The 26766-nt window shown below is 37.3% G+C and overlaps 1 protein-coding gene across 1 annotated transcript in view; it reads right to left on the reverse strand.

The window, feature by feature from the left end:
- Positions 1–669: 669 nt before the first annotated feature.
- Positions 670–26766, reverse strand: part of FIGN (fidgetin, microtubule severing factor) — a 129714-nt gene continuing 103617 nt past the window's right edge. The window contains exon 3 of the mRNA XM_023217530.1: positions 670–4878. Within this exon, the coding sequence (XP_023073298.1) occupies positions 2624–4878 (2255 nt within the window). The 3' untranslated portion in view covers positions 670–2623. The remainder of the gene's footprint in view (positions 4879–26766) is intronic.

Consider the following 26766-nt stretch of genomic DNA (forward strand, 5'->3'; position numbering starts at 1 on the left):
GTGAGTGTAAAACACAATAGTGCAGTCACATATTTGGTATTAAATCTTACTAGCCACAAAAAATGTGGGTCAATATTGGATTTTCCAAAGTTGTCTAAATAAGACTGGGTTTGTCAAAACTTGCCAGACGCTTTCAAGTGAACACAGCATGTTGGCGGAAATGAAATGCAATGTCTAAAAGTCAGAAAATAGGTCAGCACTGTGCAAAAGTAAACTTGTCAGTGAGATCAATATGAACCTACAAGTTAATGTGGATATTAGAATTTCCTTACAAGGGATGCGCAGGGTAGACCCAGAACACGATTGTAGCATTTATTCACTTGTGAAAAGCAGAGGGCGTATTTAAGTATTATTTTTTGTATCCTTCATGAAAGGCACTGCTTTTTAATATGGAATATTTATATTTAAGCACAGTTTTAATTGACAGAATGTCATAGTAAATTAAATTCTGGTTCAACTGCTCAGTTTTCAGCAACTTAAAAAATAAAAAAGGGGAGTAAAGATCAAGTATCATAAAATTTCAGAAACAAGAAATCCCTCATTAGCTTTCTCTATGTTAAGTGTTTCAGAGAATAGGACATTGTGGATAAGAGCAGTAAAAACTTTTGTAAGAAAAAGACAAACAAACAAAAAAAAAAACCAAAAAAACAAAAAACAGAAAGACCTTTCTTGGGGCTTCTCATTGCATTTATTTAAATTTTTTTAAAAAATTACATCACTTATTTATTGAATACATAAAATGCCAGTGCTTTGCAACAGTTTTGTTACTGCAACTCTAAACTAAAAAAAGAAAAGGGGAAAAAACCCAGGAAAATACATTCAAAAGGCCAGGCTGTTCTGCTTATGCATGGGCAGTGGCTGTGGAAAGCTACAGCCTGCATTGTGACTGTTCAGAAGCATTGCCAAACATCAGCCCACTATCAATGAAAGGTTGCACATAAAGCATTAAAGGATACAAAGAACAACTTGACAGAGAGCAGGAGAGAAACAGAAAATTAAGAAAAATGCCACTTATGTCATGGGTGGGGGTGGGGCTGGTAAACTGAAGTGGAAGTAAGCATAAATGCTGATGTTTTTGGAAACTAGATTTATGGCGAAAGACGGAAGAAAACAAAGCAACATGTTTGGCAAGCTACACTGCAGTGTGTGTGTCCACTTCCAATTTTCTACTTTACTTTCCAAGAGAAATGTAACAAAACTGAGGTAGAAATAAAGCAGGAGCACTACAGCCCAGATTTCAAAATGAGAAGCAAAATTGCACTGACAAGAGTGGAGTCAAAAAGAAGGGGAGGAGATGGAGAGGTTTTGTGTGGAGATATATATATATATATATGTATGTATGTATGTAAATTGGTTGGTTGGTTTTTGTTTCTATTTATTTGTGTGTTTGTTTTGGTTGCTATCCTCTGCATTCTATCAAATAGCACGGCAAGTCTATAAGCTAGATTAGTGAATAGAATGACACCATTCCCAGCAGTTTTAAGAGAGAACTTGCAAACTACCACCACCATCACCACCACTACCACCTATGCAATAAAAAGGCAGTCATAGTTTTTAGGTACTGTGACTTTCAGGGTCCTAAACAGGTCTTGTGGCTGACAGGTCTAGACACTAACACAAACTGAGTAAGTAGCTTTCAATTAACCAGTGTACCTTTTAAGAACATTTTCACTTAATTATCAAGGAGCAATGTACTAAGAACTCTTGCAGTTATTGACATAAAGAATTATTCTGCTCTGGTTAATTCCCCATAATTAGTAAAAGAACTTAAAAAAAATCCTTCCATTTCTACTTTAAACTGTAAATATTCAGTTGTATCACACTTCAGTATTTTTCTGGATACATTCAAAGTAATTTTCCTTGCTATTTTCCAATTGTTGAGGTAAACATACATTTTAATATAAAGTAACATTGAAGCCTATCCTATTACTCTCAGCAGTACATAGTGCTTTCAACACATTCCTTTGAGGTACTGTACAAATCACAATCACTTTCCTGAGTTTTTGCAGACAAGAACATTAAAAGAAATGAACTGCAGAAATTAAGGTCCAGATTACCGTTACCCTGTTTTACCTGTTCTTAGCTTAATACTGCAGAACAGACAGGATTGAGGAATACTGTTGCTCTTAAAATGGCAAAAATCTGGTTTTCTGTCATAACACAACTGTTCATCTCTTTAGTCCAATAATGTTTGAAGTTAAAGCTCTTTATATTAGCACATGCCACCAATGTAATTGTGAGGCAAACAAAAAAATAAAGCACCACTCCAGGCACTTGACAGCAACTAAATCTCGAGAACAGCAGAATGGAATCAACACACGAGGTTCATGTCCTTCTGAAATCAACACACTTGCACCTTGCTCCTTGGTGAGTGTTGTCTAGCTTGAACAGAACTGAGCATCCACATATACTTTCTGTCATCTGGGGCTTTCAAATCAGAAGCTCTCATTTGATGCACTTTTCCTCCAAATCTACCCTGACTCTAAAGATGCAACTTAATCGTCATCTTCCCCAGTACCCTTTGCAATTTAAACACTACTGGAAAGGGGCTCTATTCCCTATGTAGCAGGTTTTATGTGTGTGTGCCAACATTCATTACATTTTTTTTTTTCTAAAGAAGTTATCACTGACTGCAACCAAACATTTTGTTCCATTCAACATACATATCAAGCTCCTTTTGAGATATGCTAGGCTGAATCTTGCAGAAAGCATTTTCAAAGTCTTGATATGTAACGGGCCTCAACTGGCTGGGCATAATGGCTGAAAGGTCTGTGGCTGGCATGGCATGGAGGGGGCCCACCACTGCTTCCTGACACAAATGAGCCACGTCTAGTCCAGAAAAGCCTTCTGTGCGCTGGACAAGCAGTGCAAACTCCTTGTCATTGAGACAGTAATTGTGCTGTGAGAGCAGTTGTACTATTATCTGGTGCCTCGCTGTGCTGTCAGGAAGTGGGATTAAAAGTCGTTTCATGAAGTACCTCCGAAGGGATTCATCTATTTCTTCTGGTTTACTGGTGGCACAAATTACTACGATTTGGTCCTCAGCCGAAGTTAGTACAGTGTCCAGTTGCATCAGAAATTCGGTTCTCATCCGACTCACTGGACTGTGTTCCTCATTCACTTGAGAGGAGAGAAGCATGTCAATGTCACTAACAAAAATCACCGAGGGCTGGCGACACCTGGCCACAAGAAAAGAGGCATGGATAATTTTCTCTGCTTCCCCTAACCACTTGGCAACTAGTCCAGAACCGGCAATTTTGAAAAATGTGGCCCCCAGCTGACTAGCGATGCATCTGCCCAATAATGTTTTGCCTGTCCCCCGAGGTCCAAATAAAAGGATGCTCCGAGGTAAGGCCGTCAGTCCACTGAATGCGTCTGACCTCAACACTGGCCATAAAACCTCCTCTTTAATGACAGCCTTCACCAGGTCGAGACCAGCAATGTCATTCCAGTCCACTGGAGGTCCTTGGGTGATAATCTCATTGGTTACCAGGTCGATGAGGTGCGTGTCAGTATTCTTCAGTTGCTCGTCCACAGAGTGGTTGGATGAGGTAGCTGCACGGAGTCCAGGGCCTTGCATTGGGTGAGAGAGGAGCTGCCTGTGCTCGTCCCCATGCTCACTCATTACTGGCGATGTGTACTTCCCAAAGGATTCACTGGATCTTGATGCCAATGAATTTTTAGCAGTACTGTAGGAAGGAGGGGTCAGAGCCCTACTGGACTGGCTGCTGAATTTCCTTTGCTGTTCAGAGGACATTAGCTGCTTCGTTGGCTTAAATGCTAAGGATGATGTTTCAGCACTTCTGTCAAAGCCATTCCCCCGATTTGTGTTTGAAATGCTGTTGTCGGGCATTCTGTACATAGGACTCTGTGTAGATCTCTGTTGGCCATAGCTGTAATTTCCATAACTGGAGTCCATATCTCCTTGCCCTGCCATATAGAAAGCTTTCCTTTTGAGAGAACTTGCTGAACTGTTTGTCAGAGCCGACGGTGCAATAGGCGTCAAACCATGGCCCTGGTAGGTGTAGCCAGGAACAGTGGTGGGGGGGAGGGGAGTGGGAGCAGGAATTCCTGAAGGCAGGTACGCTGAAGGTGGAGGCGGTGCCCCCCCCGGGCTGTACCCAGACCCCACAGCAGTCTGAGGAGGATAGCTAGCAGACGGATAGCTGTAACTGGAGAGGTTAGAAGTCCCATTGTAGCCTGGGACCAAGGCTGGTGGCGGAGGAGGTGGTGGCGGGGGCTGTAGGAGCCCAGAACTATGCAAAGGAGACGGATGAGGTGAAGGAAGTGCAGGTGCTGGCTGACTACTGTAAGTAGAATGCAAATATGATCCGTTGTATCCTGGGGCATATTCCTGAGATGGGAGCCCTGCATGAAGACTGGGTGCAGTGTGGCTTCCACAGGTACTACTTGAATAACTAGGTTCTGTCAGGTTGCTGGCTACCCCAGGAGAGCTCCCTATACTCGCAGAGACATCTGTTGGAGGGAGGGCTGAACTGACTCCAGCTTTGCCGGCAGTGATAACATCCGGAACACAGTTCATGGGATAAACTGCTTCTGAATTCAAGGAAGGCTGCCAGGGTTCACTGTCATTTTTCCGACCGTTCACTAGTCCTGATGGTGCGTCTGAATAGTTGCTGAGTACGGGTCGGTCCACAGGACCTTCCAAAATGCCGGAATACTTCTCTGCATATTTTTTTAGTAGGTTGGATGCAGTCAGAGCAGATATGTCATCATTCGCCCAGGCGTACTGATAGGTGCGCTGCAAATGACCTCTGTAGGCTTCAACTTTGTGGGCAGGAGACCGAGTGGTTGAGGTGATGTCAAAGTGCTGTTCTGGCCACTGGGCATGCTCTGGCGTCCACTGCATCTTCAAGCCTAAGAATTTTGGGGGGAAGAAAGTTAATTTACTTAGATAGGCATCAGAACTCTTAAAGCTTTTCCCCCAACTTCTTTTGATACCTATTATTTTCCATTAATGATATGCCTACTGTAAAAGATCTACACTGTTTACCATACCTATTATGATCCCTATAGTAAGTACTCTTTAAAATGGACTAAACTTCAGCCCTGTTTAAAAAGCACACTGAGTTTAAAATATAACTCTGTACTTACCTATATTGTTTGCATTTTTAAGGAATAAGTAAATCTATTTCTGTCAAGCCCATCAGCTTACTTACTATACGGACATACACAATCACATATATATGTACACACACATTCCTGTCAAATTAGAATTCAATCATAGGTTCTTAAAATAAGCAAACATTTTAAATATCTTGCACATGGCAGTATTAACATGTACAATATCTAGCTATTCTGTCTGTTCACATCACAGTTTCTGTTTTACATTTTAAGCAATATAAAAATGAGACACAGCTGACAGATCACATCTAGGATACCTCTCTTATTTGGTACTGAACACCTAGTTAGCACAGTATAATGCTCTCTGCGCAGAACAATATGACACAGACATAGCAGGTCATTCCATAATCCAACTCTCATCTAAAGTGGTCCACGACAGTTTCAAATCTGCTTCGTGGAGTGCAGCAAAGCAATCTCCCAGGCAGCGCTCCATCGCTTTCATCGCACAAAGCCTACAACTCGGTATGAATTACAACTGGCTCCTTTCTGCCTCTCAGTTCTGTTGTTGAGGCTCTGGAAAAAAAAACAAGCATCACTTGTCTGTCGGTCTTCTAGCGTTCTCCCTCCTTCTCTTATAATCCCTCCTCCCCTTATAGCCTGCAAGGTACTAAGGGGAGAATGTGTGTGTGTGTGTGTGTGTGTGTGTATTTATACACATCCTCTCTTACACACATACACACACACACACACACACACACACACACACATATATATATATAATATATGAGAGAGAGAGAGAGAGAGGAAACCAAGGGGAAAGAGAAGAATGGAGAGAGATTCTGGATTCTAACTCTTTCAATTTCTATAGGAAACCACGTAGGGCATATACTAGAGGAGTACAAGTAGATAATGAGATGGTCTGGGTAATTCTATCATCTGCTGGGTTACTAAGTGAAGCAAATGGACTATGTAGCAAACTATAAAATGAGTATTTTCTTATTTAAGAAAAAAATACTAAGCAGTCAGAACAATTTGAATTTTAAAGTGTAAAGAGACTTTAGAAATTACCTTATTTCACAGATTAGGAAGCTAGGGCCCAAAGTGATTTACAATGTACCCTCAAGGTCTCACATACAGTTAGTTACAGAAGAGGACTGGTACCCTGTTCTCCTTTTTCCCATTGCTGGCTCTTCCCAGTCTAATCTCTGCTTGGTTTAACACTTCCGATTCTGGTACAGCTATATTAAGCAGCCCTCCTTCATCTTTTTTGTATTACCCAAAGTGAATTTTGCAAACTGTCTTGTGCCCTCTGGCAGAGATGCCTTGATAAGGAGGAGGCCTGGTCTACATGAAGCATCTGTGGCATCAACCCCCTTCTGAATTATCACAGTCTATTTTGTCAGCTTCTACCCCCTTCTGTGCTCCTCCTCCAAGCTCTGTGGCTCTTCATTGCCTGACTCTGGCTTCTGACATGGCCGGCTTTGACTTACTGCGATAAACTGAACATAACACACAGTTTGGTAACAGAATGGCATGTTGATTCCCTTTTGACTCCCTCTTCCTTGTTTGCAAAACCACTGCACCAGACACTGGAAGTTAATTAGCAGGATGATGCTGTGCTAATTGTGTTAATTTACAAGGTTTTAGTCAAAGAGAATCATGCCAGGGCTGGCACTGCTGTCATGCTTCCGACTTAATGATTAAGAAATACTGAAAACAAGGTGGGAAGGATTGCAGTAATTACACAATAAATGAATAAAGCAACAGGATTCATTTGCAAATATATTTTACTGCAATTGTACTCATTTGCATTTTGATTTTTAAAAAGGATCCATGTAGATATTCATTTGCAAATCACAACTCAGTTAAATTAAGTCTGAATGCTGCACAGTGTAACTTAATCAACCTATATATATATATAACTAAAAATTCTAAAGACCTCAGTTCTCTTGTATATGCAACAGATTCTTTCTTCAGTTTCCCTCAATTACCTCCAATATTCATATTTATGTTTTAAAACTTTATATATTATTAAATAATCTCATCAAATGGGAAAATAGTATTATAAAATCCTGATGAAATGTAGCTTGCATCATTTCACTCAGAGAAACTCTGAGGATAAGTTCTAGGAAGAATTAAAGTGGTGTTCTTAATTATTTCTGCTTTCTCAATCATTACTTTTTAAGGGGGAGGAAAACACACCGCAAAATGGGTGAAATGACCGAAACCACACTTAAAGGGGAAAAGATGCAATTTTAATGAAGCAGCATTTCAGGAATCATACTTTCATTAAATTCAACTGGAAATTATTAAGAGCAAATCACCAGGAACCAATCGCAAGTAATCAGTATCTAAATTCTTCTAGTGTCATGGGATTTACTTCAAGCCTTATAAAGAGGAGAGAATATTAATGTGACTGTAATGTAGAACTGTCTAAGAGACCTACAAATTCATTAGTCCTGTAAATTATTTCTAGGGAATTTCTATTATGGTTTTTTTTTTTCTTTAAAATACTATTAAAATACAGAGTAGAGAAAATAAGAACACGCATATGCTGTGAGCATAAATGTGATTAGTTTGATACAGAAAAACATGAAAAAAAAGTCTTAAAGGGCTCAACAAATAATTAAGAAGTACAGGCAATGGAATTTAGCACAACACACACACATACGTATGCACACACAAGTTAAAGGATGTCTTCCTTTCAGTTCGCTGGGCTAAGCCATTGTTGGCATAAGTTAATAAACATACATAACAATCATTTATGAAGAAATATACTTTTTAACTCAAATGAAACTGCTTAATTTTTTTTTTAAAAACATGGGAGGTGGGAACCCCCCATGTGTATTCACTTAAATAATGTTTTCTTGTAAATGTATTATTCATAAAAGAAAGGCAAAAATGATTTTAATAAGTTATAATCACTGTAAAAGACAGTAGAATACAGTTAAAATAAAATAGAGTGTCCATTTCATAGGGTGTTTTTGCATAGTTTAACTCGAGCAAAACTAAATTTCATAAGATTTCTTTTTCACTTGAAATTAAGCAAAGATCGTATTTCTCAAAATTATCTATTTGGAACAATTACTGGATACCCCATTGCCTTTTGATTCTCATGCTATTTTTGGATGTGCTTACCAAGATAATTGAAAGTTTATTTATTGATGCATAGTAAATAACAATAACCTTTGCAGAGCTGCAAAAGGCAAAACTGTGTTTTGTTTAAATACAAGGGAATGGACTTGTTCATATCCCCTGAAACATGAGAATTCATCCAGTGCTTTAAAATCATTAATGTCGGCCGGGCGCGGTGGCTCAAGCCTGTAATCCCAGCACTTTGGGAGGCCGAGACGGGCGGATCACGAGGTCAGGAGATCGAGACCATCCTGGCTAACACGGTGAAACCCCGTCTCTACTAAAAAATACAAAAAACTAGCCGGGCGACGTGGCGGGTGCCTGTAGTCCCAGCTATCCGGAGGCTGAGGCGGGAGAATGGCGTAAACCCGGGAGGCGGAGCTTGCAGTGAGCTGAGATCCGGCCACTGCACTCCAGCCCGGGAGACAGAGCGAGACTCCATCTCAAAAAATTTAAAAAATAAATAAATAAATAAATAAAATCATTAATGTCATTTAAAAGCCTAAGTTAATCTAACCATAAACTAATTCTTGATATTAGCAGGAGCTGAGGAAACCAGTGTTCAGGAGATTGTCTTGGCCTTCAGAGTACACAGTCTTTTTGTTGGTTCCTTGAATTTTAACACTAATTGGAAATTGGTAACCAAAATTATTTTTGTTGTTATTGTTATTGTGTTTATTGGTGGTGATATTTCTGATATGAAAAGGAACAAAACCACTGAGCCAAGAACAACAAAAACACCCTGCTTTGTTTGATTGTATTGCAGTTATCTGTGAGTCAGAAGCAATACACTTGTGTCACTTAACTTGGCACTCAAAGAATGGGATGAGTTTTACAAACAGCTTTTATATGATTTCTCTTCAGAACATGGAGATAAATCTCAGAAACAATACTATTTTAACATTATTAGAAGCATGACTTTAGAACAGTAACTCCTACTGTTGTTTGGAAATAGTTTAAAAAGGTACAGTAAAAATTCAGAAAACAGTGGAAAGTAAGAGAAAATAGTTTTTAAAGATAATTGAAGAATTGTTCCAAAACATCAATTTTTATTTTTGAGAGGATCAGAAAAATCTTAATACAGCTGGCAAATTTCATCATGCAACGTGTTTTTTTGAAAATACACAATCTAATAGAAAATTGCTTTTAAGATAATTTGTTACACAGGGATGACAGGCACTACAGTAAAACATCTCAGCATTGTTCATATTTTATTGCTATGGGATGAATCCATGTATACATAAATGAACAAATCTATATTTCCTATATAACTGGATAGTACGGATAACATTTGCCATTCTTACCATTACTGACCATTTGAAAACTTAGGTTTAATTAATAACCAGTTATTGCCTTGTTGCTTTACTTTTTCCATTTTGCTCTTCAACTAGTTTTGAAACAAAACTACTATAGCATCCTCTAAAGTTCTGCCACAGCTATAAAATTTTAAACAGTAATAGAGAAAAATGAAGGATCTAAAAGCAACTTTCAAAATGAGAGGAAAATTGGAAATAAAAGGTTAGGTCTTCTAGAATCTGTTTTTAGCATACATTCGTAGAAATATCAATGTGAGGCACTCACTACCCACCCCACTCCTTATATACGTGTACCATTCAACAGTTCATCAGGTCTAAAATAGTTACTCCCTTTTACAATGGTCCCATAGGGTAATTTTGGCTACTAGGGGCTCTGCCTTCATTTGTAGGTTTTCTCAGAATTCCCAAGGGCAGGGACCTGAGGCAAACACCTGCAGGCATGGCGGGTTTGCCTGCTCTAAAGCAGATGCATAGCACTCACACAGGACTGCATGACATTACTACACCTATTACATTTCTTTGAGCTATTTCACCTCTGAACCTTTCATTATTTTTTAACATTAAAAAATTAATATAATATTAACAAGGGTTTCTCTGAAAGATAATCACTACTGGGGTAAATACTGTGAAGTAATTATAATACTTTACAGCCTCTTCTTTCTGATGCAATAGATTGATCATCTCTTGGGTCGGAAATGGCAGAACTAACATACAAAGTATTCCAAATTTCCAGTAGAAAGTAGAAAATTCATTGGCTAAACATACAGGTCTAGGCAGTGAAGAACCTTCTGAGGACTGTACACCTCCTGGCACTGCAAACTGGCCCTGTGCAATATCTACTCATTATCATTCTTCAAGGGGAGTGACGACCAAATGAAATGTTTGAGGAGACCCACACAGCCTTGTCTACCCATCCCCATAAGCCAAGAGACCAACACAGCATTAGCTAGTATTACTAGTACTAACTCATTTGATCTGGAAATTTCTTCAAGCTATTCCCTGATAATTCTTGGCTTTAAAATATGGCATAAAATCTACAAGTAATAGAAAGGGAAAAAAGTGAGGAAGAAGCACTGAAATTACATATCGTTTTTACCTAATTTTGTTCCATCTTTAGTGGACCAAAATTAGATGATTTTATAAGCTGAATGTAATAGAGGGGCTGTCAAATTTTAAATTTAGTTCATAAAAGATGAACTATGTACAAAGCATTGTGGTTCAGTGCTAAAAAGGAGGGTCCATTTGTCTATAAGGTGATGAAACCTTTTCAGCTCCCTTTTTCACAAGTTCACAGTCTAAATTCTCCAAAATTAGACTCTTTGATTTTAGAGATTAACAGAACTTTAAAATGACCTAACCATTCCAGACATCCTCACTTTTAGATTGATGTTCCACTTATAATGATGTCTTACAGGACTCGATACTATTCTGCATAATATAGTATTTTATTTGGAGCCATTGATAGATTGGTGGGATAGAAAGGGACTGAATGAACATAAAGAAGGTTCTAGAATTTTGTTTCACAGGTGAAAATTCCAGCCTGTAGAATCAGGCTACTGGCAGCATTGCTTACATCATCACTTATTTGTTCTAATCTTGGTTAAGTCACTTAAGCACATCACACTCGCTTACTCAGCTGTAATATGTGGACAATAATGGTATTATTTAACCTTACTGTATTGCTATTAAGATTACCTGAATAATATTTTGTGAAACTACTTCCCAACTGTGAACTGCTACACAAACATTTCTTAGTATTCTTTTATTTTGAAAAGGCCAGGGGTGCATTAAAGACAAAACAAAACAACACTGGCTAGACAGAAAAAAAGTAAAATCACTCCCAGAATTTATAAGTCAGTTTTCCTTCAACCTCAGGACAACAACTGAAAAGGAAATTTTCCAGTGGGACTGTTGGTTCCAAGAAAGATATAGAAATGCTCTCATTCTGAGCAGAACACAGAGCATAATCTGTTTAATCAAAAAGGTGTCAACATTTCCAAATGTTTTCATAGTATTTTATTTATTTTTGATGTTTCCTGTGACTCAACATTTTGGAGATCAAAAATAAGAAATAAAGTACTTAGAGGTTTAAAACTAGTTAAAACTGTTAAAACTCATTTTAAAACCTGCAGTTTCAAAATAAGATATTCTAATTATATAACAATACTGTCAAATAATTTTTTCTCTTTAAATCACATTTTCACACCTCAAGACTCCAAATTATAATACATTTTGTAGCACCCTTCTCAACCCATTCCATCTTATTTGCATAAAACAATGCTTAAAAAAAAATTATGAAGGCGTTTCTGCCCAAATAGTTCTTAGTAAATATAGTTCAGATACCTCAGCCTCTTACAGAGAAATTGCAACCTGACAGCCTGAGGGTAATATACAACCTGCAACTGTGTTTTGTTTGGCCAGCACAGGGCTTTAAAAATCACTCTACTTTATGTTTTAAAAGATCTGTCTCAAAAAAAAAAAAAAAAAAAAAAAAAAAACAAACCCTGTATTTCCGTATTTCCCATTTTTCAGACAAAATCTTACAACACTTCATTCTTGCCTGGCAACAGCTGTCTGATTCTGGGGACCAGCTCCCTCCTTGAGGCGTATCCTACCCTTTCCACTTTGTCATGGTGCTCCTACCCCCATGACAATGTCAGGTATTTTTATGGTATCTACCAGGTCACGCAGGCATTTAAATTTAGGACTCCACTTTAAAGCTTCAAGCTCCAGTTTCTTCACTTACGTACCTTTTCTTGAAATCTAGAAAGTATACAGCTCTAAAAGTTAAAAAGCTTTTCCAAATACTTTTTCTTTTTTTTTACGATAAGAGAGTCTGCCTGCCCTCTTACAACACAACACATGGGAAATAATTGATAATTTTCTTATTGATTCAGTGTCACTAGTATAATAGTGTGGAATGACGAATAATGAATGGTATCTTAAAAAAGTGGTCTCGGATGCTGTTTAAGTGTTTCCCCCTTTACTCTAATTTGTCAGATATTATTTTTTGCTATTTTCCTATCCATTTTCACCATTCCTAATGTACTCCTTTGCATGTGCTGTACGTTTGATACCACGAACCAAAGCTTAATTTAACAGTGAGGGAAGCATCTCCTCTTAGTCAAATACATGAGCATTAGTACAACTTTTATAAGGTTATTTAAGCTACTCCAAAGTTATGCTTCTCATTTCCTACAGAAAGTTGTTGGGTAGATGGTATCCAGGTAAGCAACAGATCTTGTTGTCTAAATGTCATTATTTTGGGCTTAATAAAAGCCTGTGTTTAATGTTACAGGCACCATGACTTGGACTAGGATGGTATTAATATATACTCTGTGTTTAAACTAAACTTGTTCGTAGCTTATGATCTGAATTGGGTTCTCTACAATACATTAAATTGTATCCATAGCAAGAAAATATTCACCCAACAAATATGACCAAGTGTAATGGTGACTAATTTTGCCAATATTTCATATGGAGGATAAAACTTGATATGCAAGGGTCCTACCGGTCATTATTTTTAATTTGCAAGAAAATGGCTTGCATTTATGAGAATGAATGCGTAAGCATTATGCAAAACAAATTTCACTGATGAAAGAAATATCATTTTTAGACCACTGAGCCTGGATTCACTATATGATCAGGACAGAAACCGTATCATTTAAAGCAACCCAGGAAATCATGATCATAATTCAAACAAGTCATTTTCCCTTAAAATTTCCTATACTTAAAGTATACAGGTGAACATATTATCACACTCACACACAGATCCATATAGTTTAAAATTATAACTTAGATCTATGCTTTCTGGGTGGGGGTAGGTTTTTTTTTTTTTTTTTTTTTTTTTTTGAGACGGAGTCTCGCTCTGTCGCCCAGGCTGGAGTGTGGTGGCACAATCTCGGATCACTGCAAGCTCCGCCTCCCAGGTTTTACGCCGTTCTCCTGCCTCAGCCTCCCGAGTAGCTGGGACTACAGGCGCCCGCCACCTCGTCCAGCTAGTTTTTTGTATTATTTTTAGTAGAGACGGGGTTTCACCATGTTAGCCAGGATGGTCTCGATCTCCTGACCTCGTGATCCGCCCGTCTCGGCCTCCCAAAGTGCTGGGATTACAGGCTTGAGCCACCGTGCCCGGCCGTGGGTAGGTTTTTTAAATGTTTCTGTGTAAAATTTTTTAATAAGAATCTAAAACCAAGTAAAAAAAAAAGTGTCCCAAACTGTGTATATTCTATGGTAAGTTATTCAAAAAGATACATGAGGATGCGTGTACATGCAATTTAAAATATACAAATAATTCACACTCTAAATCTTCCTAAGTGTCAGGTGTCATTAACTGTTGTAAGAGAAAGAGTCTGAGGTAAAAGAACTGATTTTCCCATATTTAAAAAATGTTATTTTGTTTATGCTACCTCTGTGAATTTTAGACAATTTATAATCCGTTTAAATAGCACTTTGTAGTTAACCTTTAAAGTTGTTACTTTGCAGCCTTTCATTTCTCATGCCCTCTCTTTCCTTTTTCCATATACATTTTTCAATCCATTAAGGCCATCTACCCTTCCCCCCAGATCATCAGGACATACCACGTATGTCCATAGGGACTCCAGTGGCTAATGAATATGTATGTTCTGTGTCACAACAGAGCACTACCCTTGTTCTGCAGTATCAACCCTCTTATGTGTGTAAATAACAGGTGAGCTGTAGCATGCACGGATAAATGGGGTTAACACAACCTGAGAGCCCCATGCTACATTCATAGCATCCAGCCTGTATGATTGATCCATAAATGGAGTCCCAAATGCCAAAAGTATTATGCATTTTCTGAGTGTTTTGAATCTTTATTTTTAAAAGTATTTTGCAGAGATAATAATTGTCATCATCCTGAGAGTCTGAGGTTATTCTAGTTGATTCTCAAAATACTGTTTTGCTGTATAAAATATATTTGCATTTTTATTTAAGAAACATCTGGCATGATACCAACCTTGAATTATGACACGGCTGGTATATTGCATCAATCATAATCCTAAAATGGTATACTAACCACTATGTGCACATACAACTCTGTGTAAATATGTGTGTGTGTGTGTGTGTTCTATTTCAGCTATCTAAATGCAAAGCCCAATTTAGTTATATTTAAACTGAACTCTATTCATGTTTTGCCCAATATGCCAAGCTGAAAAAGGTCAATAAACAAACTAAGAAATCTTCCAAACCCCACAACCTTGCCTAAAATGGAATTTGCATTCATCTACTTCTCTCCGTTCCTCTGGAACCACACTCTAAAAAGACAGTTTACATAAGACAAAATAGATATATAAGTCTGCTTATTTAAGATTGAGTGTTTTCTCATATAATTAGACAAAAGAGTAAGAATGTTATTCACATGTTAAGGATAAAACTGTTCAACCATTCTCCTTAAAAATTCTTTGCTTTAGGTGACTCTAAAGTATGCAAAGCCCAGACAAAATTTGTTTAGGTTATTTATGCATTTTTCTCTTTTTGGCAATTCGTGCATTAATTTTTAATGCAATAGCAAAATAGTGTCTTGGACTTCGAAAAAAAATTCTACAGTCAGGGTTGGGTGACATAGTGCATTAATTCAGTGTCCTTCACTCCTGGGACCTGTGTATAATTTAGTCCAGCCCAAAGAAAATAACTTTGATCTGAAGGTAGTGGAAAAAGCTACATATGAAATGAGTTTTGGTGGGTTATGTTTTTTTTTTTTTTTTTCCAAATAAGACGTTGTAAGAAGATAAACTACTTTAGAATACAACCAACACAGCCCAGGATTAAAAGTGAAGCGCTCTTAGCAACAACAGCAGTTTCCTCATCTCTTCATTTTCACCACCCTGCCCCCTTCTAGAGTCTGGTGAAATAGACCTGAGAACCACCTGTAATTGGGATCCTCTGACTTCCAGATAGACTGAACATTGTTAAGGTGCAGTGTGAACGACAGTCCAGTCCTTAGCGCAGTTGGCTCTTCCATTTGTAAAAACAAAGAATGCTGCATACTGAGCAGAAACAGGAGAGGATAACAGCATCTTCAAAGGAAGTGGCATTTCCTTTCCTGGAGAGGGTAGCCAACAACCCAATCCATGGGATCCATGGAAACAGTAGGAGGGACTACAAGTAAAGAAATTGTTTCTTGAGTTCCCATCTCTGCAAAATTTCGTCTACTATTATGATGGAAAATGCCATTATGTTAAAAAATATTTAGGCTTTGGTTGAATTGAATAAATGGCTGATCCAGTCCTGTGTGTATTAATCACATGAAAACTATACAGATTCCTCTTCTTTTGCTTATGGTTTTCCAATTAATTCCAATCCATTTCTCTTCTGTTGTAAATAAACATGGCTTACTTTGTCTCTAATATAGCAACTAAAATTAAAGTTGCTCTTCACAAAAATTAGCGGGCCATGGTGGTTAATGCCTGCAATGCTACTGGGGAGGCTGAGGCACAAGAATAGCTTGAACTGGGGAGACGGAGGCTGCAGTGAGTTGAGATCATATCACTGCACTCCAGCCTGGGTGACACACTAAGACTCTGTCTCAAAAAATTAATAATAATAAAAGTGCTCTCAATGTTGTTTTCAATGGAGTTAAAGGCATAAAGTTAAAGGCATATGCATAAAGCATATGACTATTTTATTGGCCTCTTTAGTAATGGATAAGTAGCGGTGTTTGCTAATAATTTTAGAAGACAGGGAGATTTTTTCAGCCACATTTTTATTATTTATTTATGTAGTTATTCTTCTTATTATTATTAATTGAGACAGGGTCTCACTCCATCACCCAGGCTGGAGGATGGTGGCACGATCTTTGCTCACTACAAACTCTACCTCCCGGGCTCAAGTGATCCTCCAGCCTCAGCCTTCAGAGTAGCTGGGACTACAGGCCTATGCTACCATGTCCAGTTAATTATTGTATTATTTTTGGTAGAGACAGGGTTTCACCATGTTACCCAGGCTGGTCTCAAATTGCTGGACTCAAGTGATCCACCCATCTTGGCCTCCCAAAGTACTGGGATTACAGGCATTAGCCACCACACCCAGCTCAGCCACATTTTTAAACTACCAGATAATTTAAAAGAAATATCATTTTAAGTGTGCCAGTTTTAGTTGTTTATATTAAAAAAGTAAGTCAAATTCTCCCTGCTACCTCTTTAAATCATGTGCCTCTTCATGGCACACAACTTCCTTAAGCAACATGAAAACCCAACTCTGTCTAGAACCATGAAATAATAGAGGTAGGCTACACAAAAATTCAAATCTGGGTGCCAGTATGTGCATATGTAAGCTTATGACTGCAGGTGTGGAAAGGCTACAGAGAGTATAAGGGAAAGAATGACAGAGAGAAGAAAGATTTTTAAAAACTGTTTTTATCCTAAAAATGATCTATGCTTTACTAGCTTTATTACTGATAATCCAAGAAATCAAAGAACATTCTAAATTATTTAACTAACTTATGCACATATTTTTATCAAAACTAAGCATTATTTAAGGTTTTCTTTGGCTATATATTTATTATTTGTGGCTTAAACCAAGTCAAAAACCTTAAAAAAATTCTGCACTGATAAAACTCCTTATCTTATTGGTGATCTCAAAATGTATGATGAATCCTGATTTCCTTAATTGAATACCCATTTTTGGTAAGGTCTAGGTTTACATGAAAAGCAAATAATTAATTAAAATACATAATTGAGTTAGATGGGAAAGCACCCCTATTATTACTATAGAATCATGTTTATGTTTTCTATGCAATACTTTTCTCCTTTTAAAATAGAATAGACAATTAATAGAATTAATGGTGAATCATAGGTCTAAAAGTAAATTCCTAAGTTTTCAACTGACATACTTAGAACCAGTATCCTTTTAAGCAAATCTTTTTAAAAGCACCAGAATGCCTACTAAGAGTACTGTAATTTTGTTTATAGTTTACTTTCAATCTTCTGGCCATTATATGATCACTTAGCTAACTTGTGAAGATTTTTCTGGTGAGGATGTTGTATTGTGCCTTCTGTTTATTTAGTGCTTCTACACCCAGCCACTGTTTTCATATTTTACTTTAGAAATTATTTTATCCAGTTCAATGTCAAATCATATTATGCTCTAAAAAAATCTATTCAAAAATATAGCATAAAATAGTGGATTGCATCCCTGGCCATAGCTTCCAGAAGCATTAAAATGTTATTGGAGTACCCAATGACAGCAATGACAGCTTAATCACTTAAAGGCTTTTTACATTAACAGGGTTTTTTTTTTTTTTTTTTTCTATTTGAGTACTAATATTCAGGCGTGATTTGATATGAGGTTACCTGTTAAATACAGCTAAATAACACACTTTTTAAAAATATCAAAATCAAGTTTGGCACCTAATGAACATTCCCTTATGCTTTCTGAAATATTAGTGCACATTCATAAAGCTTTGTTTCTTTCATTTTTGCTCACCCAATATATGTATTTTAAAAATTAGTCTGATAATTAGCATGCATGGTGCAATAGCTCCCTGTATAGTTTATGATTTTTAAGTAGAAGATCCATGGATAAAACATAATTGAAAGGTGAGCCTATTAATCTGGAGAATAACCTCCACAAACCAAATAGGAATGAATCATCTCTAAGCCTCTACCTCATTTATAGCTTTATATTCCTAAGAAGAAGAGGAAGAAAAAAAAAAAAAAAAAAAACAGAGAGACATAAAAGGTGACCTTATTTAGACATATTAGTCAAGGCAGCCTTTGCTGTTTTTAAGCAAACATGATTGTGACTCCACTTTGTCCATCCAGTTTTCCAGTGTGTAAATTGGATGATGACTTGGACAATTCTCTCTTCATTAGTGAGCAGTGGAAAGGAAATACAGAGGTGGCTTTTTCTGTTTTAAACTCTGCAGTGTCTTGTAGCTGGATTCCAAAGCATCAAGGAAAGATTACATATACATATATATGTATATATAATCTATTTTTTTTCTTAGACAAGCTGTCGTAATTGAAATGAAGTCTAATCAGACTCATTACTGTTTTCAGCAATTTGCACCACCAAAGATGCTTATTAGGTAACTGTGTTTAATAAACCACTCTTTAGAAAAATACCAGTAATGAGCTCTTAACAGCCAATCTTTAGCGTGAATGTAATGTGAAAAGTGTTCCTAGCGCTGAATAGATTTTCACATTTAGTAGTGTCATAATTAAGCTCCATGAATTGGTTGCTGTGATGTTAGATTTATTGCAATAATCTCTTTTTTCTATTTTAAATATACTTGGAAATACAGTTATCTTCTATTAGAGCTGGGTTATATTCATTGTACAGCAAATTTTAGGCTAGTGCCAACTTAGTCAAGAGGTTTTGCAACTGAGGACTTGTTAACAAATGGTAACCAAGAATTTTATGACTGATAATTGATATTAGCTATCAAGTCTTTCTTTATCAGTATTCCTATGCTTCAGAAAAAAGTCTTCCAGTCATTGGATTATACATGAAAATGTATCCCAGATATAAATATATTCTTATCATTAAGGGAAAATGGCATTTCTATCACTAGGCTAAAACATTAAAAAATGGACATTCTGAAAGGAACATCTGAAGAAATGTCAATTTTTCATAATAGCAGCTATAAATAACATTATATTGCTTCATTAGATATTGTTGTTAAAAATGTGAATACCATTTCCCTCCCTGATTCTTCCTTTTTTGCAGCACTATTTACTAAGCTCTCAACATTAAAGGACGTTATTGTGGCTATATATTATTTATATGCACGAAGGGTGGTCATGAGAGTTAGCTAGGCTTCTTATTGATAAGAGAGAAAAAAAAATCCCACTGTTATATACCTCTGAGGACAAGAGTTTTTCCATGCAAGATGATGCATGTGCTAAAATAAGTACATTATCTATAGAAAGTATGTTGATTATTCCATTAATAGAATATATCTTGAGGGATATCCTTATATACATATACACATATAATGATTACACAGAAGAAATTGAACATTTTTATCATTTTGGAGGACAACTAAATAAGTCTTATCCGAAGCTCTTCAGCTTGTAGTAATGAAATGCAACCTCTCACATGGTAACATAAATATCTTTTGCTTACTAAAAGCAACCCAAAAGATGACACAATCAGTTTTGAAATGAGATTCTGGACATTCTGAAATGAATCCATAGAGAATCAATAAATGAAAAAGTACAAAAAATAACAAGAGACCAAGAATTTATACCCATTCATGACGAAATGTTAAGAAGGATTCTGTTACTGAATGATTCCTCTCCCAACCTTTCTTTCTTCTAACCTGGCAAGCTTCATGACTCGTAATTGAAGCCAATAAGCCTCCATAACTGTTTTCAGCTTTCTGAATCAATATGGCCATGAGAACCAAGACTGTCAAGTTAATGACTTGTTTCATCTGATTTTTTGGAATGCACTTCTTTGAATTACAAAGTAGAGAAGAAACCAAACTCATTCCCTTGTGAATTGGTATAGCTTTCAGATCAAAATGTCTTCCTGTTTCTTTAAGTCTTGAATAAATCTATATTAAGAATGACAAAAGAAAAAAACAGCAGATAAAAACTACTATGAAACCTATATGCTGCATCTTTAAGTTACTCACAGCTAGACTATTAAAAAACAAACAAAAAACTAAGAGGGTTCACTTCATTGCCTTGTGACTTCTTACAACCTTAAATTACTTTATTTAAGAATCATGTCAGGTATGAATGTTTTATAAAAGAGAATGTATGCTTAGTACGTTTGCTTTTATTACAAAAGACAAGGGATCACAAGATGTTAAATAATAACAACATAAAAATCATTTTGGTGGGTTTAAAAAATAACTTTCCATATGATAAATTTAGTTTTAGTTATGAATTTTAGTTAGAAATTGAGTGTCTACGTCAGAGGTGTCTGAACCAGAGCAACTTCATCTTGAATAAGGACTGGGTAAAGTAAGGCTGAGACCTACTGGGCTGCATTCCCAGGAGGTTAGGCATTCTTAGTCACAAGATGAGATAGGAGGTCAGCACAAGATACAGGTCATAAAGACGTGGCTGATAACACAGGTTGAGGTAAAGAAGCCAGCCAAGTCCCACTAAAACCAAGATAGTGACAAAAGTGACCTCTGCTCGTCCTCACTGCTCATTATATGCTAATTATAATACATTAGAATGCTAAGAGACACTCCCACCAGTGCCACGGCAGTTTACAAATGCCTTGCCAAAGTCAGGAAATTACCCTATATGGTCTGAAAAGGGGAGGAACTCTCAGTTCCAGAAATTGTACACTCTTTCCCAGAAAACTCATAAATATTACACCCCTTGTTTAGCATATGATCAAGAAATAACTATAAGTATACTCAGCTGAACAGCTTATACTCCCACTCTGCCTATGGAGTAGCCATTCTTTTATTCCTTTGCTTTCTTAATAAACTTGCTTCCACTTTATTCTATGGACTCGCCCAGAATTCTTTCTTTCGTGACATCCAAGAACCCTATCTTGGGGTCTGGATCAGAACTCCTTTCTAGTAACACCTAGTTAACAGCTATTTCATCAGGATCTAACCATGGATTATATAGATAGTTGGCAGAATTTACAACTTACTTGGCAGTTTTAATTTCTAACTTGAGACAAGCTAGGGAGGATGGATATATGCATGAAACAGATTCTAGTGCAGAGAACAAACAACGCATAAATACACATGATCATATAAGTCAAGGGATGGGTCAATTGGGCATAATAAAATGGTAATGGTAATGGGGAGCATGTTAATCAAGTAAGACTTTTGGACGAAGTGGGTTTCATACTTGAGCTTTTGGACCTAACATGCAGACATCTGCCAAAAGATACAGAGAAGCAATACACTCAAGTTTCCTCTCAAAATGAATTAGAGCTTATTAATCCTTAACACTGTCAAACACATACAATACCAAGTATCAGACTTACCATTCTTATCCCTTACTCAGTTTCATCACTTGCCATGTTCCTGAACTGAAAAAGATTAAGCAAACATCCTTCCATATATTTCCATGAAACAAACAAACAAGCAAATAGATGAGCCAAAATGAAACCTGAGCATTCAACTTCTTTTACTAGATCTTTTAAGGCTTTAAGTTTAAGGCTTACTATCCCCCATCGCTCACCTTTGGCTTTAGCATGTGGGCCAGTGAGTTCCCTTCTTCTCTTCCCTGCTTTCAAGTAGTTTATCAATTATGAGAATATAGGTTACAGAGAAAATATATTGTAAGTCTCAAAATTAGAATACAAAAACCCTGCCCTCGACTCTCTGAATCTTGATAGCTTTTACTATCACTAGAAGAAACAAACAGGATGAGTTGGCTACACAGTTTAAAAAATGACAAATGGCAATCACGGTCTAATAAATCCAAGTGCCTACTATTACGTGAGAATCTTGCCCAAAGTACTAGGGAATATACAGTCTGGCTCTGGTGGAGTTTGCAATCTATCTTTAGGGGAAATTTAGCAAAACAAAAACAAAAACAAACAAAAAAAACCCAAAAAAAACCAAAACAAAAAAACCAGTTCCAAATCTAATAGAGAGAGGTGGCTATACAGAGGAGCTAATAGTTGAGGTATATCTTGGACACTGAATAGAACTTCACCATTTAGAATAGAGAGAGAGGAGGTTTCCTGTCTTTGATAAAAGTTGGTCAAAAGCACGATGAAGCCAAGTATGCATGACAGGTTCTGGAAACAGAGTAGTTTGAGATTGTTAGAAGATAGGTCAGAAGTATATGTCTATGCATGGGGGGACCGGATAGAGGTACATATGAAGCTTGAATTCAGATTGCAAAGGGACTTGAATGTTTGGACTTCCTCTTCCTGTCAACATAAAGTGCTGCTCTGATTTGTTCTTAAGCAATGTATCAATAATAAAAATACATAGGACAAATTCAAGGGGAAAAATAAGCAGGGTCTAAACCTAAGCAAGAGGAAGGAAAAAAATTCACAAAAGATTTCAGAGGCGGAGTCAAAAGGATGGGATAACCAATTCTATTTGGAGGAATGAAGGAAAGGAAAGAGGGCATTTAAAGGAAATCATTGGAAAAATAAAAAAATATTTGTGAGATATCTGTCCATTGGCTAATAAAGAGATTGTGGTGGATACTGCATTTAATCCTCAAAATGCCAGAGAGGGATTTTTATTACCCTTTATATATGATGAAACAGCTTCCCTAAATCTAAGGAACTTTCTTAAGGCTAGCCCAGAGCTAAAGTTGCAACCTGGATCATGTGCACCCAAATTGCTACAATTTGTCTCTCCTTGGAACTACTGGAAGGGTTTTAGCTTGTACAAGCAATGCGTTGGCTGCTGGAAAGATGGAAGAGAAGTCCAAGCTTTATAAGGAGGTTTGGGAGTCTTAAGCATATGGGAATCCATTGAAACTATGGTAATGGAAGACAGAGTAGAGAGAAAGTGTGTAGAACAAGAATAAAACTCTTGGGTTATACAAATTTTAAGGAGTAGGAAATGAGGACTGGAAAGGCATTTACAGAATACAAAGAGAAAAAATAAAGTAGAGAACACGCTGTTGCAAAAGACAAGTGAGGATTTTCAGACAGAGTGTTTAATTGTAGCACATACATCAGAGAAGTCAAGTATGATTAGGAAAGACAACAGGCAATTAACAGGCTTGAGGTGATTTGTGGGAGAGCAATCTCAATGCAAGGTGGGATCAGACGCCATGGTGAGTTGGTGATGCAGGAAATGGGTTGTGAGAAAGTGAGATGGCGAGCATGGGAGGATTTTCCTCATTGATAACCATCTTAAGAAAGATGGGCCATAGGTTAAGGAGCAAAGATGTGGCAGGGGATTTTTTTAAAGGATATGGGGAAAATCTGATCATTATCCTAGACCAAGGGTCAGTAAACTATGTCAAATCTAGCAGGCCAGATCCAGTGGGTATCTTCTGTAAATAAAGTTGTATTGGAACACAGCCACACACATTTGTTTATATATTATCTATAGTTGCTTTCTAGCTACAAGTAGAGATGAATAGTTGTGGCAGAGACCATATGGCCCACATATCTAGAAATATTTACTATTTATCCCTTGACAGGAAGTCTACCAATCATTGCTCTAGGCTGAGGGGAAAGAAATAGTGCAAAGGGATAAATAAAAGACACACTATTGGATGAAGGAGGCATGGGTGAGAATTCATGGAACAGATTCCTCAAGAAAAAATAAAGAGATGGCATCAAGAGGATGTATGTTTCAGACAAACATGGGGGGAAGAGAGGGGTACTTCTTTCTTTTCTTTTTTTTGAGACAGGGTCTTGCTCTATCATCCACTCCAGTGCAGTGGTATAATCTTGGCTCACTGCAACCTCAACCTCCTGATCTCAGGCAATCTTCTCACCTCAGCCTCCCAAGTAGCCAGGAATACAGGCAGATGCCACCCATGTCTAGCTAATTTTTTAACTTTTTGTAGAGACGAGGTGTCATGATATTGCCCAGGCTGGTCTCCATCTCCTGGACACAAGCAATCCTCCCACCTCGGCCTCCCAAAGTGCTAGGATTTCAGGCATGAGCCACTGCACCCAGCAGAAAGAGGCATTTCTTTGTTTGAGATGGGTAGAAAGGAGCTAAAGGGCACGTAGAATTCACTTGTTTTCTGGATCTCCTTTTGCTTTTCTGAAGACGTGTTTAGGAGTCAGTTAGTACTTCTATCTTCCTATGAGCCAGTCAGTAGACCTATGTTCATGTCCTGTTCCATGATGTATTGACTGAGCCCCAACCCCAGGCAGAAGCAAACCCTAGCCAAAAGGAGGGTCAAGGTGAAAGACAATGTGGAAAGATCAAGGCAAACTCATCGCCACCATGAGAAAATCACCACCTGCAAGCCACAGTAGACAACCTTTCTATTGCTATATATGACAAGAAAGAGCCACTCTTGAAACATAGGCCTAACTGACAACTGCATTCCCAGATTTAGCAAGGATTTGTACTAAAAAAAGGGGCAGGAGAGGAATGATGATTGTCAGTCGTTACTAAAATATTTAATAAGACTTTCAATTTTCAGGAAGACATGGCTTTCGGATAAATACATAAATCTATATGGAAAGAAATGACTACTGCCTGAAGAAACTTTTTATTATCTCTCCCTCAATTAAAAAAATCCCATTTCATTTAGAACTATTAAAAATTGGAAAATGTATTTATGACAGGTTTCATCTTCATCATACCCCTCTCGGCCCTAAACACAAATACATTGCTATCCTATTATAATTTTCCTATTTCATAACAAAATAAATGATTAAATGACTGAGAATTCCGCCTAGGAATTCTTTGTCAAAATAGCTTTGGGTCTTATTTGTTTCCTTTGATTTACTAGTTGAGCTCTTAATGGCAGGAGAGTTCATCTAGGAGGACAACTATGTGGGAAGCAGAGCTCAAGTTAGGAAAAGGATGCATGTGCGGTTCATACTCATTCTACAACATCTGAATCCCTGCTGGTTTCACTGGTGTATCAAAAGATCCCAAAACGTTTTATTGGCTAATTCTTAAGACTGTTATGAATTTAGTACTCTAAATATTTTCGTATCTATGCCAAGTATATATCATGCCATATATAATGTAAGCATGTATTTGCACAAAGAAAGGGAAGGCTTAGCAATTAAAAACATTTAATGTCGTGTTGACGGATGATGTGAACTTTGTTCTCCAGGTTTATCATCCATTTAAATCTTATTTAGAAATTAGAATGCTAACCTATCCTTGTTTGGGTAGTAAGATACTTGATTCCCTAAGATAAGCTATTTTAGGTTAAAATACCCTACACTCTTAGCTTGAGAGTTCTCCTCCAGCTCCCCTCCCACTTCTCTCCTCTTTACCCCTCCCCTTGTCCTCTCCCCTTTCTTCTAGGAAGCTATCTGAGACTTTGGTCCCTTCCCTCCCTTTCCACCATTTTCCATATCACTTTGTACTTATACGGCACTTGGTTTTTATGTATTATTACACTGCATTTTATATTCCTACTTCAAATGTATCCCCTACTAGACTAATCTCTTTGAGACCAGGAATCCATACCATTAGAACAGGGCAGGTACTTAATTTTGTTTGCAGCTATATCTCAAGGGATAAGAATATCCACAAAAACTAGGTGCTATATGTATGATGCAGACTCTAACACACGTGTACGTCTAAACATGTAAGGTAGGCTAGGTGCAGTGACTCACACCTGTAATCCTAGCACTTTGGGAGGCCGAGGTGGGTGGATCACCTGAGGTCAGGAGTTCGAGACCAGTCTGATCAACATGGCGAAACCCTGTCTCTACTAAAAATACAGAACTTAGCTGGGTGTAGTGGTGTATGTCTGTAATCCCAGCTCCTTGGGAGGCTAAGGCAGGAGAATCGCTTGAACTTGGGAGGCAGAGATTGCAATGAGCTAAGATTGCACCATTACACTCCAGCCTGGGCAACAAGAGCAAAACTCCATCTCAAAAAAAGTATAAAAATAAAAAATATTGTTTAAGGTATTTAAAAAGTAATAAAGTATTTTAAAAGTATTAAGTTCTCTGTAGTTAGATGTGTATAAGGGGAATAATAACAATAGCTAACATTTGTTGCACTTTCTATGGGCCAGGAAATGCTCTAAGTGCTTTATATATTTATAATTTTTTATTCCTCAACGTCCTGTATTATTTCTATCTTTCAAATAAAGAAACTAAAGTAGTAAGAGATTAAGTAACTCAGTTACTTAATCCAAGTCACACAGTTAATATGTGTAGGAGCCAGGATTCAAAACCAGGCAGTCTTGCTAACTGCTGCTCTTCCAGCTCAAGCACTTACAGCTTCCTCCACAAACCTGTTTCAGGGATATCGCTGCTTAGAGGTTTTCCAGGTTTCTTTCCAATTCACAGAAGCCTTGTCTTTCTAACTAGCATTGACAGAGTCCCAGACTGAACAGAACTAGCTTTGGTATTGTACTGACCTTCGGGGATAGAAAATTTTAAATGCAAATTTAAACCGTTAAATTTCTTCTGACCTCACATACCGTTTCTAGAGACCTCACGTATGGCTGTGGTTCTTGTTTATGACTCCTAAGTCTCAACCTCTGGTTCAGATCTCACTCTAGAGCTCCAGAACCTATCTATTCAATGAATCTGTCTATTCAATTGCCTACCTGATGGGCACAAACTGAACATGTACAAAGTGAACTCACCAACTACCCAGGCATTCTAACTTTTCCCTTTTTACTGTACAGTCAATCAATGAGAAAGT

This window comes from Piliocolobus tephrosceles, chromosome 11, assembly GCF_002776525.5.
Source record: "Piliocolobus tephrosceles isolate RC106 chromosome 11, ASM277652v3, whole genome shotgun sequence".
NCBI classification, from domain to species: Eukaryota; Metazoa; Chordata; class Mammalia; order Primates; family Cercopithecidae; genus Piliocolobus; species Piliocolobus tephrosceles.